The sequence below is a fragment of the Ranitomeya variabilis genome, chromosome 7 (assembly GCF_051348905.1).
Source record: "Ranitomeya variabilis isolate aRanVar5 chromosome 7, aRanVar5.hap1, whole genome shotgun sequence".
Lineage (NCBI taxonomy): Eukaryota > Metazoa > Chordata > Amphibia > Anura > Dendrobatidae > Ranitomeya > Ranitomeya variabilis.
In genome coordinates this window covers 214,827,764-214,841,705 of record NC_135238.1, presented here as the reverse complement: position 1 = coordinate 214,841,705, position 13,942 = coordinate 214,827,764, and the positions used below count along the sequence as shown (strand labels likewise).

Sequence of the window (13,942 nt, the reverse complement as noted above, 5' to 3'; positions counted from 1 at the left end):
GCCTAATGATGATAAATATGATCCACCTGTGTGTAATCAAGTCTCCGTATAAATGCACCTGCTCTGTGATAGTCTCAGGGTTCTGTTTGAAGCACAGAGATCATCATGAAGACCAAGGAACACAAGAGACAGGTCCGTGATACTGTTGTGGAGAAGTTTAAAGCCGGATTTGGATACAAAATGATTTCCAAAACTTAAACATCCTAAGGAGCACTGTGCAAGCGAACATATTGAAATGGAAGGAGTATCATACCACTGCAAATCTACCAAGACCCGGCCGTCCCTCTCAACTTTCATCTCAAACAAGGAGAAGACTGATCAGAGATGGAGCCAAGAGGCCCATGATCACTCTGGATGAACTGCAGAGATCTACAGCTGAGGTGGGACAGTCTGTCCATAGGACAACAATCAGTCTTACACTGCACAAATCTGACCTTTATGGAAGAGTGGCAAGAAGAAAGCCAGTTCTCAAAGATATCCATAAAAAGTGTCTCTTAAAGTTTGCAACAAGCCACCTTGGAGACACACCAAACATGTGGAAGAAGGTGATCTGGTCAGATGAAACCAAAATCGAACTTTCTGGCAACAATGCCAAACGATATGTTTGGCGTAAAGGCAACACAGCTCATCACCCTGAACACACCATCCCCACTGTCAAACATGGTGGTGGCAGCATCATGGTTTGGGCCTGCTTTTCTTCAGCAGGGATAGGGAAGATGGTTAAAATTGATGGGAAGATGGATGGAGCCAAATACAGGACCATTCTTGAAGAAAACCTGTTGGAGTCTGCAAAAGACCTGAGACTGGGACGGAGATTTGTCTTCCAACAAGACAATGATCCCAAACATAAAGCAAAATCTACAATAGAATCGTTCACAAATAAATGTATTCAGGTGTTAGAATGGCCAAGTCAGAGTCCAGACCTCAATCCAATCGAGAATCTGTGGAAAGAGCTGAAAACTGCTGTTCACAAACGATCTCCATCAAACCTCACTGAGCTCGAGCTGTTTGCCAAGGAAGAATGGGCAAGAACTTCAGTCTCTCGATGTACAAAACTGATAGAGACATACCGCAAGCGACTTGTAATCGCAGCAAAAGGTGGCGCAACAAAGCACTAAGTTAAAGGGGCCGAATAATATTGCACGCACCACTTTTCAGTTTTTGAATTTCCACAACAATTTAAAATAATCAATAAATTTCGTTCAACTTCACAATTGTGTTCCACTTGTTGTTGATTCTTCACCAAAAATTTACATTTGGTATCTTTATGTTGGAAGCACGATATGTGTGAAAAGGTTGAAAAGTTCCAGGGGGCCGTATACTTTCGCAAGGCACTGCAAAACCGTAAAATAAAATGACTGCATATAGCCAGGCATGTGAAGACTGAACAAACCGGCTAGCAGAGCACAATCCTAATAGTGTGCATATTACACGTCGTGCGGATTCCATATCAGACACCATCGCTAGTTTTATAACTGGTCTAGATAAGCCTTATAACTAATGACTAAGAACTGGAAGAACTGTTCATCCCAACAGCACAGCCAGGGTCCATGTACACAGCGCAACCCACCTCCAATGCAGCACAGTCCCGGAGAGCGTAGTCCTCCTCCTGAAAATCACTCAGTAGTGTAGAGGAAATCTTTGGACGAAATATAACACAGGGTTAAAATACAAAAAAAAACCAAAACCTAATGTTGATTATTTGGCAAAACTTGTTACTATGTAATGTATCACCCATATTATGTATCAAGATGACCAAAGCAACAGAAGGAAATCATTATTATTTGCTCATTTTAGGGTCAAATATAAAGAGGAAATTACAATTAAGTAAAAAGAGAGGAATTATCTTTTTACTTTATGCACAAATAAAACTAATAACATTTCTCAAAAAAATTAATAAAAAAACAGCCCTGTGTTTAAAGAAATAAAAAACAGGCCTGGTCACTAAAAGGTTAAGCCCACAATTCCTTAGGTGGTACTGTGTAACCATTTGTTTTTAGTATATCTTTTATTGCAGTCTAAATATGAAAGCAAGTCAGATCCGATCGCTGACCTCGCAAGTCTGGCCTCCCTCATGCTTTACACTGCAGCTCCAACCGTCTGTTGTGTATATACCAGTAAGTCGGTGCACGTATAAGTGATCACACATTGTAACCCGACCTTTACTTCCCAGAAGATTAGTACAAACACAAATGAGAGAAAGAGGAGAAGGAGATATTGACTTACGGGACGGCCATCACTCCATTCCCAGCTTCCCAGATTTCTTTTATTTAGCCCCAGCCAGATCCATCGGGTAGAACCGGAACTGGTAATAAAGAAAATCAACAGATTAAGGGTACGTCCACCCAAAGTGCCCAGAAAATTATCAAAAGAACGAACATCTGCATTTCTATGTAACTAGGACTCGCTGATCACATGTTCAGGCGCATCAGTATCTTTTACCGTCTTCAAGTTTCCAAAAATGCGAAATGATGCAGAGAAGTGAGCGGGTCATAATTCAGGTGTTTTGGTGTTTTTTGCTTCATATTTTACAATAAAAGGAAGTTTATGGGAAGGCAAAAAAAAAAGCCCTGGGGGAGGCTTGGGCGTCTTTTGGAGCATTTTTGCCTATATAAAAAAAACAAAAAGCCAAAAAAACCTCCACATTCACATTTTTTTCATGTCATGACTGAAAGAGAGGTTGTCCAGGGCCATTTTATTCTATTTTCACTATGGTCTTAAAAAAACAACAGGCAGGTAGTTGCTAACAGAGGCACCTTCCTGCCTGTTCTATCCGGCGCCTGCTCAGAGTGATCACCGCTCCTGCACATCAACAGAGCAGCTCTTCTTCTTCAGTGCTGCTGTGTTGACGGATCGTGACTGCCAACGTCATGCTGATTGACAGCTGCGTCACTGTAGTTAGGCAGTGGGGAACCGGCTGTCAATCAGCATGACATCAGCAGTCACGGCCCGTCAACAGAGCAGAGTGGAAGAGAAGTTGCTGCTCTGTTGATGTGACATCAGAGGAAGTTGCCGATTTGCCAGCAGGACCAGTGTGTATTTAGCAACTACCTGCCTGTTAGTTCTTTGACCTATAGTGAAAAAAAAAAGTATTTTCCAATAATAACAGAACAAAAAGTGCTCAAGGCCAAATGGTTAATGGGTAACATACCCCAATGTCGGTTTCAGAAATAAATACAAGTTGTTCAGGTCTTCCATATGTGAAAAACTGACAAGGTGGCCGCCAAACTCTTCACAAATTCCCTCGGATTCTTCCCAAGTTTTCTGCCTCAGAAGTCTCTCTTTATGAAACAGCTGCAAAAAAACATAAAAAATGCAAAATTTTATCAAAATCAAGAAATAGATATTTTTCTATGGGATTTAAATTTAGCAAAGTTGGTTAACCCCTTCACCCCTGGGCGATTTTCCATTTTTCATTTTCCTCCCCTTCATAACTTTTTTTTTTAATCTTTCTGTCAATATAGCCATATGAGGACTTGTTTTTAGCAGGACAAGTTGTACTTTTGAACGACACCATTGATTTTACCACCTAGAGTACTGGAAAAATGGGGAAAACAAAAAATTCCAAGTACGATGAAATTGCAAACAAAGTGCAATTCCACAATGTTTTATTTTTTTTTTCTTTACCATGTTGACTATATGGTAAAACTGACCTGCCATTATGACACTCCAGGTCAGTACGAGAATGCAGATACCAAACAGGTATAGGTTCTTTTCTATTTAAGTGGTTAAAAAAAATTCCGAAATTTGTATCCAAGTTTTTGAATTTGTCGCTATTTTCCGAGACCCGTAGTGTTTCCATTTTTCAGGATCTGGTTCTGGGTGAGGGCTTATTTTTTTATGAGGTTTACATGGATACCGTTTTTGGGTAGATATAATGTTTTAATCGCCTTTTATTGCAATGTTGCGGCTACTAAACAAAGCGAGATTCTGGCGTTTAGATTTTTTTTTCTCTCGTTCCGCTGTTTACCAATTAAATTAATTGATTAATTTGTGTTATATTTTGATAGATCGGACATTTACATTATGTTTCAGATCGGATATTTGTGAACACAGCGATACCAAATGTGGATATTTTTTATTAGCTTTATTTTTAATGGGGCAAAGGAAGGGTCATTTGAATTTTTTTTTTTTTTTATATTTTTTTTTTACTTTATTTAATAGTCCCCTTAGGAGACTTTAAGTTGTGATCATCTGACCGTCTGTGCTATACATAGTAGAGCTTCAGCAGACCCCTGGCTCTCATGACAACCCATTCGGGCCTTGAAAGATGCGGGCTCAATGTGCGAGGCCGCAGCAAAGGCAAAGACATGGCCAATGACGTAAACAAAGTTGTTAAATAGTATCTGTCACTTTATTTCCCATTACAAACGCTATTAAATAGATATTTGACCTGATGTAGCTGATGTACTTACTTTTATAACCTATGTCAAAATGGCAGTATAATCCCAATGTTAAAATGAAAGCGCTCATGAACCCAAGTGTACCAAGTCCTTGACACCCCCCCAGAGTGACTGACAAATGCAGCTTTTACTGAGCAGTGTGAGATCTCAGCAGCAGCAGGGAGGAGGAACACTGAGGAGCTGACAATTAGGCTAGATGGGCAGAGATTCAGAAGTCGGAAAGAAGGACAATGAGGATTATACAGCCATCCTGACATGGATTTTCAGAGTAAGTACAGCAATCTCATCAGGTCTGCAGTTTGCAATGTGAAATCTGATCAATATTTCTGTGTAAAACAAATGTCATCACACTTTGAATGATCTCATACTTTGTAGCAGTATAGGTCTGCTCCAGGCGTCCAGCCATCGGGACATGTGGTGGGAGGGGGTTTCGGCTTCTCCTCCTCTTCTGCTGCACCAATTCTATTTTTGCATATAGTCAAAGCTTTAAAAGTGTTACAGTCTTTAACCTCCCACTTTCCAATAGATTCTCCGGTGGCCATAACAACACATTTTCCGGCTAATGCTAGGGGAAAAAAATAAATAAATAAAAATGACAAATTTATATAAATTTGTGAGTTGAAGTTTGGGTGCAAGCAACACTTAATGAAAATTATGTGAAATGACAACCCTGAACCAGAACATAGGTGACTTGGGCCCTCACTTCTACATCGCCCACATATACTCATACAGGTAACAATCGTGTTATTACATGATTTCTGATCATTATATGATTGGTTGCTTACATTTATCCCCTCCCTAGCCTGCTCTAATTTTCAGTTGTCTCTGAGCTGGTGGGGTGAAGAAGAGCTGCTAAAATGTCTCCCATACACACAGACACGAGGGATTCTGCTCCCGGTCTATGTGAAGGACGAGTTCAGAAACTGCATGGAGATCATCATACAACATTAGGGGCTCGTGCACCCGACAGATTTTCACGTAAAACCGCTGTCCATCGTTTCCACAGATAGCCCTCGTACCTACGATACTCCATAGGACTGTGAACAGGTCCGATTTATTTATTTCGGACAGAGTGGTCTGCAGAAAATATCAGAGACCTGTCCAATTTTTATAAGAGGGTCAGATCTAAAATCGGCAATGCAAATCTATGGTTACGTGGAGGAAAAAATAAAAAATAAAAATTAAAAAAAAAATCATCAGATCTATGACTGATAGACTTTAATAGGCGGCGGCCACTTTTTTTTTTCCCCTCACTTTGCTGGCAGTCAATTTTTGCAATTTTTCACAGAGGATGAGGAGTTCAGAAACCAAGAGTGGGATAAAGTGGCTAAAAAGTGGAGGAAAAAAAAAAAGAAGAAAATTTCCTCTGAAAAGATTTATTACAAAGTTTCTTATATTTGCTTGTACTAAGAAAATTTACAATGTAGGGAGTCGGAACAAGCTCACTGACAGAGTCACAGTCAACTCATTCTGCAGTCTACGTACTGTGAGGTTCTAGGAGCTTAAGAGTTCATTTTTTGCAATATGGTTTATGTATAAAATAAACTGCTAATAAATGTCCCAAAAGGTGTCTCTAAATATCTGTAAGCAAACATAAGAAGAAACATGGGATTACCTGGTTGGCGGGTGTTCCAGTTAGAATAGGTGGGGTCTTTTGTTCCGCTCGCAGTCTCCCAGTAGTAATCTCCAGTATTTTTCACATCTCGTAAACCAGTCCAGAAATATTTCCCTTCAATATTATTCTGCTTTATTATTAAGGAGTTCAAGAATTCCTGCTCAAACCTGAAAAAAAAAACAAAAAAACAAAAAAAAAAGTTGAAGATAAAGCATTAGGATTACAAACAAAAATAAAAATAAAATTAAAGAAAAAAAAAATTATTACTTGTTCATAACTGTGAGGTTGCATTGTGCTTCAACGGCCACCTCTGTTGTGTTGAGGAGGTAGCAGTATTCTCCATGTTTTCTCCAGTTCTACAAAGGAAAAATAAATAAAATTCATGTTACTTTGGGTCTGGGAGGATGAAACCTTACCCACTCAATTTCCCACTGCAAGTCCTCTCTGTGACTCTTATTGGCTGATGACTACAAAGATCCACTAACCTCTAAACATTAAACAAACATACACACAAAAAAAAAAAAAAATTGAAAAAAAAAATAAAAAGCCCAGTTTTGTCAATACTAAAAAAAAAAAAAAAAAAAAAAATTATATATATATATATATATATATATATATATATATATATATATATATATATATATATATATATATATATATATATATATATATATATATATATATACACACACACACAGATATATATATATATATATACTGTAATATATATATATATATATATATATATATATATATATATATATATATATATATATATATATATATCATAATCATAATGCAAGTTTTGCAAAAACTCAAAAAAAATAAAAAATTGTATCAATCAAAATGCAGCTTACATGTTAACACAGCCACCAGTCAAAAATGGAAGCAGAGTTCTGATTGGTTAATATGGGCAAAAAAAAGTTTCTCTTTTACACAGTACTGATAAAGGAGGCGCAATAAATCTGTTTATTTTGCACTGCTATTTTGAGGTTTAACATCCGATAATCCAGAACGGGTCATGTCACGACATCAGATAGTAATTTATTGTACGTTTTTGTTCTAATATAAGAGCCACGTGAGTTAGCGGAGGATGAAATCTCGTGACAGCGGATATTTCTTAAGAACATGGTCAAAGGCGAAGCTTTCCTAGCAGGGAGGAGGGGGATGCTGCTGCAGGTTTTCTAAGTGTTTTAAGTTACAGTGTGATGGGTGGAGGAGCGGCAGGAAGACATCTGTTTAGCATAGAACGCTGTCCATTTCACAGCATGATCACCTGCATATATTTATTCTATTCGTGCCTAAAAATTCATATTTTTGTGCTTTCGTATTTTCAATCACTGCTGTTAGAAACAGGTGCTGGCTGTACATCACTGATGTCACCTGCTCTGTGCTGATCCCGCTTCATAATGGAAATATATGGCATGAGGCACAAAAAGGTTAAAAGAGGGATTTTTGTGTTCTCACCGTAAAATCCTTTTCTCCGAGCCAATCATTGGGGGACACAGACCGTGGGTGTTATGCTGCTTGCCACTAGGAGGACACTAAGTGATACAAAGAAAGTTAGCTCCTCCCCTGCAGTATACACCCTCCTGCTGGCCCTCAGCTAACCAGTTCGGTGCAAAAAGCAGGAGGAGATCAGTAACAACATATTAGCTTACAGCATGTCATATTATACATGAGAGTATAGCATATCGGATTATAAAAAACAAGCATAAGCCAATACCAGGGTGGGAGCTGTGTCCCCCAATGATTGGCTCGGAGAAAAGGATTTTACGGTGAGTACACAAAAATCCCTCTTTCTCCTACGCCTCATTGGGGGACACAGACCGTGGGACGTACCAAAGCAGTCCCTGGGTGGGGACAACGTCAGATCAGGCCCTGTGTAACTGCTACTTACAAGTGCGCCACCGCGGCCTGCAGAGTCCGCCTGCCCAGAGTCACATCTGTGGAAGTCTGGGAATTATAATGCTTCCAGAATGCATGCGGACTGGACGAATCCGCAAGCTTGCAGGCGTGTCTTGTCGACGCCTGGTGCCTAGAACCCACGATAGACAGGGAGATAGGCTGCCATCTAACACGGATGCCGTGTTGCCGAGCCTCCCCTCTGGAACGTGCAGCAAGGCGCGGGATGCGCCGCTTACCCATATAGGACCCACACCAGGTCCATGAAGTACACGACCCTTTCTGAATAAATTCTTTGGGATAATAGCCCTAACTGGCCTTCCACTAAGGTTTTGTTCTCTGTATCAGGGATCGTTTGGTCCTCGTTTACTACTGCCACCTTGTATACATACATTCCTAAGGACTAGAGTAACCCCATGAATAAGACCCGGGAGGGTCGAAACGTCGGGTTCTACTCTATCACTGTGGCGAACTATCATTTTATTTTTTCCTGAATAAAATTGGCATAAACCTTTTTTCTGCATTATATCAATATTGAGTGTGCGGTAATTTTTTTCTATATCTAACACGGAAGGACTCCTGGATGGAGAAAGGAATACACCAGGCTAAATGGCCGATGAAGACGGCCAAACCCTTCCTGTAAAAGTCAGGAAGCCTTCCTCTTACCGTTAGGAAACCCAAGATACAGTGTCCAACCTTGGGAAGGACGCCGTCCTCAAGACGTACCTACTCAAAGCACGGAATATGAGGAACTCATTCCATTTTGTGGACTGGTGCCAAAAGAGATGAGGGAAGAACTATGCCCTCATGACAGTAGTGATACAATACCACCTTGGTAACTAGGGACGGGGAAGGCCTGAGGACAACCTTGCCTTGAAGGAAATAAGGGAAAAAAGTCTGAAAAGACCCGTTAGCACCGAAGACTCGTCAGGATGAGGATATCGCCGAGAAAAAAGGGGGGTGACCTTCCCTAATAGAATAGTTCCCAATGATCTAACGGTATGCAATAGGGAAGAACTACATGTGAAAACATCCTGCGAGGTGGTCCCTACTTGCAGTTTTGTTGCAGAAAGACAGAAAGCTATCAGCTCCGCAAGCGAACTGACGTGGTCAGTGCGGATTTCCGAGGATCAATGGGGCCCTTTCTGCTTCTGAAAAGCTTTCGGAAGTGGAACCTGGTACCACGGAATAACCAGAGCATGCAGTGCGATGGCTCTTGGATCTCGAGGCCGAACAACAAACTCGAGTACACAGGCGATCAGTCAGGACGCCATCCGAACTACAACTGTAGAGCTCCAGTGAAGGCGGGTCTGATGGAAGACTTCCAGGTGAAGTTCCCACTCACTTGAGGTGAAACCCTGACAGCTAAATATGTTCGCAGCCCAGAGTTCTACTCCTGGGACATGTACTGCCAAGATCACCGAGTGAGAGATCTCGGCCCATGTGAGGTACCTTGGCCATGGTGCTTGAACGTGGGTACTCGCTAGATGATTGACGTATGACACAGCCGTGGCGTTGTCCAATTGAAATCGGCTGGGTTGACCCGCCATAAGGTAGTGGACCTACTATAGGACTACCTTTGAGATCTCCAGAGCAATGATCGGGAGAAGAGGACTGGCATTGGAAGTTACTAGTAACCATGGAACCGGGAGAAAAACCCCTGGATGAAGAAGGAGCTCAGAGACTATCGTCTGAAAGGCTGCTTGACTTGCTGAAAAACCAACGGAGCGAAGGAAACTGCTTCCATTGTCGTCTCCGTTTTTTTTTTTTTTTTAGAAACCTCCCAGCAAATAAAATGAAATGAGGGGATGAGTGAGCAAGAGCGCGAGCTCCCTGTTGAAAAACCATGACCTTGTCTGGAGGGAAATTTACCACCCTTCTGGAAGAATACCAGATCATCCTCAAATAGGATATCTGCTGGGCTGGAAATGAGAAGTTGTCTAAGTCTAGCCACCAGCCCAGGTGAGAGGGTATCACAAGTGATATAGACGATTCAGCGTAGTCCTGCAAGGGCGGGTAAACGGTCGGCCAAACAGGGCAGGACGGCCACGCCTCTAGGTGCAAGATGACAGCCGCCATGACCCTTGCGAACACTCTGGGTGCGGTAGCAAGGCCGAAGGACAAGGTCGTGACTTAAATGCTGTTCACGAATGGAAAAGCAAAGGGATTTTTGAAGAGGTTAGGCATCCCGAATGTCGATGGATGCCAGAGACTGCACCTTTTTTGTTGAAGTAATGGCTGAGCGGAGGAATCCATTCGAAGAAGAAGAACCTTGTGAAAAAGTTGTTAGAAGTTTGAGGTCCGGGATCGGTCCTACTTCTTGTTCCCTTTTTAGGAACCAAGATCCCTTAGATCTAGACTGTCCTGGACAACCCTTTCACTGTTGGTCGGGGCTGTAGGAACGTACGATCCTTGGTTAGTCTCCCGCTCAAAAATTTGATTGACCAGCTGAACTGTCTTCGGGAAAGGGGTACTGGTGTGAATCAAGGTAGTTAAGGTCTCCAGGCAGGAGACCGTTGCTCTAGCAATCCATGCGGCGGCTAGGGAGGGTAGAGGGCTGGACCCGTAGCCGCAAAACGGAACAAACCAGATTTGCTATTTGACAGATCGTGGCATTTTTAATTGAGGACATATCGGGCAGGGATACTGGTAGGTAAACCACAGGAGATTGTACCCGGTTAATCTGCCGAGTGGCAGAATGTGCCGCTGCTTCCAGCAGGTCATTGCAGAGTTAAAAATTAGGAGCCTCGATCCACCATCCTCTTAACAGGGAAGTGGAGAGGGAACATTCGCCTTCTTGCATCTTCTGTTAAATAGTGGTGATGCAGAGGGGGGTGCTCAGACGCCCGAAAAAGGGTGCCTCTGTACATCCACAGAGTTCAGGTCTCCGGGTGGACAGGACAGGTTGTCTGGCGTTAGACCTGGATGCAGAAAAAGGATACCTGGAAGCGACCTTCATGTGCCCGTCTGTTGATGGTGTGGGGAGACCGGCGCCCTTTAAAGTGCCTGTCGCCCTTAAAAATCAGACCAGGCATAGCGTCCCACGTAGAGGCTTCTATCCAGTGAATCGCATATCCGGACTGGATGGCAAAAGCTCTACGAGGGAGTTTAGACTGAGGGAACTAGTTACACTGGGATAAACTGGGATCAGCGGCAGAGGGCTCCTCATTTATGACCAGTTTCGGATTGGTCATGTGCCTTTAAGACCAGGGAATACTGGTCGTGTTCCTTTAAGATCAGTGTGCCCCTAAGACCAGGGAATACTGGTCGTGAGCCTTTAAGACCAGGGAATACTGGTCGTGTGCCTTTAAGACCAGGGGATACTTACTGGTCCCGTGCCTTTAAGACCCGGGAATTCTGGTCACGCGCCTTTAAGACCAGGGAATACTGGTCACGTGCCTTTAAGACCAGGGAATACTGGTCACGTGCCCTTAAGGCAGGGAATACTGGTCACGTGCCCTTAAGACCAGGGAATACTGGTCACGTGCCCTTAAGACCAGGGAATACTGGTCACGTGCCCTTAAGACCAGGGAATACTGGTCACGTGCCCTTAAGACCAGGGAATACTGGTCACGTGCCCTTAAGACCAGGGAATACTGGTCACGTGCCCTTAAGACCAGGGAATACTGGTCACGTGCCCTTAAGACCAGGGAATACTGGTCACGTGCCCTTAAGACCAGGGAATACTGGTCACGTGCCTTTAAGACCAGAGAATACCGGTCACGTGCCTTTAAAACCAGGAATACTGGTCATGCGGGTTAGGTAAAATCTCGCAGCGAGCGAGAAGCGCCAATTCAGGGGGCGGAGCCACAGGCACGAAGTGGGCGGAGTCTCGAGACTTCCATGAATAGGCCCAAACCGGGGCGTAAATTTCTGCAGCCGGCGCCAGCGTAGAAGTGAGGGGTAGTCACGCCTGTTGGAAAATTGAGTGCTTCCGTGCCAGGCGAAAAACGCCAGGAAAAAAAGGCAGAGCCGCCTTAAGGCGCCACAGTGCGCTTCTGGGGTGCGGCCTACACATCGGCCGAAGCCGGGAGCTAAATTTTTGTAGCCGGCTGGAGCGTTACCTCAAGGAGGTGGGCCACAGGGAAGCCTGAGACTGCCTGTGAATATCCCGCTGCAGAAGCCCATCGCTGGCAGGATCCACTCACCAACGGTGCGCGTCCCGGCATGGAGCCGCCGCGGTGCCGCGGATGTCCTCAGGTGCAGAGATAGAGGGATAAACCTCAATCCATCATCCCTTTTGTTAGGGAGGTGGAGAGGAACCGTCCGCCTCCTTGTGCCATCCGCTTTCACAGTGGTGGGACAGTGGGGGCTGCCCGGACCATGGTTCAGCCCATCGGGACCATGAAGGCACCTTCGCCCCTGAAGGGGATTTCACCTGCGGCCTAGTCCGGCTGAAAAAGCCGGGGACTAAATTTATGGAGCCTGCCGGTGGAGCGCGTCGGCGGGCCGCGCGCCGAATGATTGCCGCTGGCGTACCAGCCAGTGGCACCCCCAGGACCGCATCTTCCACGCAGGCAGCGTGAGGAAGAATGGCCCCCGAGAACTGCAGGGCGCCTCTCGTCCCAGACGAGAAGCGCCGATATAGGGGGCGGGGTTACGGCCGTGGGAGGGATCTGCCCACTGCGGCCTACTCCAGCTGAATAGCCGGGGACTAAATTTCCGGCCTGCCTGGCGATGCACGGCGGCCGCAATGGAGCGACGCTAACCGCCGCAGTTCCCCGACCGCCGGCGCCTCTCCCCAGGGACTCAGGCGCAAGTACCGCCGGCGCCTGCCCCATAGAGGCCACTGTGGCCTACTCCGGCTGAAAAGCCGGGGACTAAATTTCCGGCCTGTCCGGCGGTGGCGATGTGCGGCGGCCGCAAGTGATTCGGAGCGCATGAGAAACTCCTGAGTACTCACGGTTCAGCCTCCATGGCTGCCGATGCAGGTCCCCCTGTCCCTGCGCGCTCCCTCCGTTCTCGGATCCTCTTCAGGAACTGGTACGTTCCTCTTGTGCAACGCCTGTAATGTGGGCCTTGTATGTCGGGCCCCCGGAGAGGAACATTAGAGCAGGCTCCAAGTACTCGCCGTCTTGCAGGTGGAAGGGAGATCGGGACCAAAGATGGAAACCCGTCGCCCCAGTAAAAATTGGCGTGCTCCAACGTCGCAGGAGAGGGACGGGGAGGTATACTCGCCGTGCTCGCCTGTTGCTGGTTCGGGGGAGAGCGGGCCCTATAAAAGGGATCCGTCGCCCCCTTCACTCCGTTGAATAAAAAATAAAAATTTACAGAAAAATTAAAATTAAAATAAGAAAGTTGGGGTCTGAAAACAGACCCAAGTGCCTCCTACAGACACTAAGCAAGAACTGGTTAGCTGAGGGCCAGCAGGAGGGTGTATACTGCAGGGGAGGAGCTAACTTTCTTTGTATCACTTAGTGTCCTCCTAGTGGCAAGCAGCATAACACCCACGGTCTGTGTCCCCCAATGAGGCGTAGGAGAAAAGACATCAGCCGCCTAAAAGCAGTTATTTTGTACTGTTTAAAGTGAATTTATTTTGGCCAAGGAACGAATAGTAAGATGGTGAAGCGATTTACCTTATCTGGAGGACATCCTGAGTCGGAGCTGGTGGCATTCTTTACCACCCCAGGTTTCCTGCATATGGACTTCAATGGCTCTGAACAGTTTCTCACTTGCCAGCGACCAGTCTGTTAGAGACAAGGTTAGAATACATTCACAATAAAATATGTATATTTTTTATTTTTATGGTGATTGTCATTTTACCCAATGGTGAAACTTTGAGATTCGTTTGTGCTCCTTTCCCTCTACATTGGAGTGCCCGCCGAAAAAGACAGACTCCATCCAAAAGGAGCACAAAGGGAGTCCAATGGAGCATACATTGTACTGCCTGAACTCAACGGCTCCAGCCTTAAAATGGGATTTAGATGGAAAAGACCCCAAGACGAACCAAAAAAAAAATTAATACTAGTGATGGGTGAACATGGTCGAATAAGGGGTTAACCAAGTGACTTTGGGTGCT

At 44.6% G+C, this 13,942-nt stretch overlaps 1 protein-coding gene across 1 annotated transcript in view; it reads right to left on the bottom strand.

Moving 5' to 3' along the window:
• Positions 1–13,942, bottom strand: part of LY75 (lymphocyte antigen 75) — an 87,437-nt gene that overhangs the window by 31,917 nt on the left and 41,578 nt on the right. The window contains exons 9-15 of the mRNA XM_077272862.1: positions 13,500–13,610; positions 6,286–6,374; positions 6,019–6,185; positions 4,772–4,968; positions 3,152–3,294; positions 2,227–2,305; positions 1,571–1,639 (exon numbers count right to left, since the gene is read on the bottom strand). Coding sequence (XP_077128977.1) covers positions 1,571–1,639; positions 2,227–2,305; positions 3,152–3,294; positions 4,772–4,968; positions 6,019–6,185; positions 6,286–6,374; positions 13,500–13,610 — 855 coding nt within the window. The remainder of the gene's footprint in view (positions 1–1,570; positions 1,640–2,226; positions 2,306–3,151; positions 3,295–4,771; positions 4,969–6,018; positions 6,186–6,285; positions 6,375–13,499; positions 13,611–13,942) is intronic.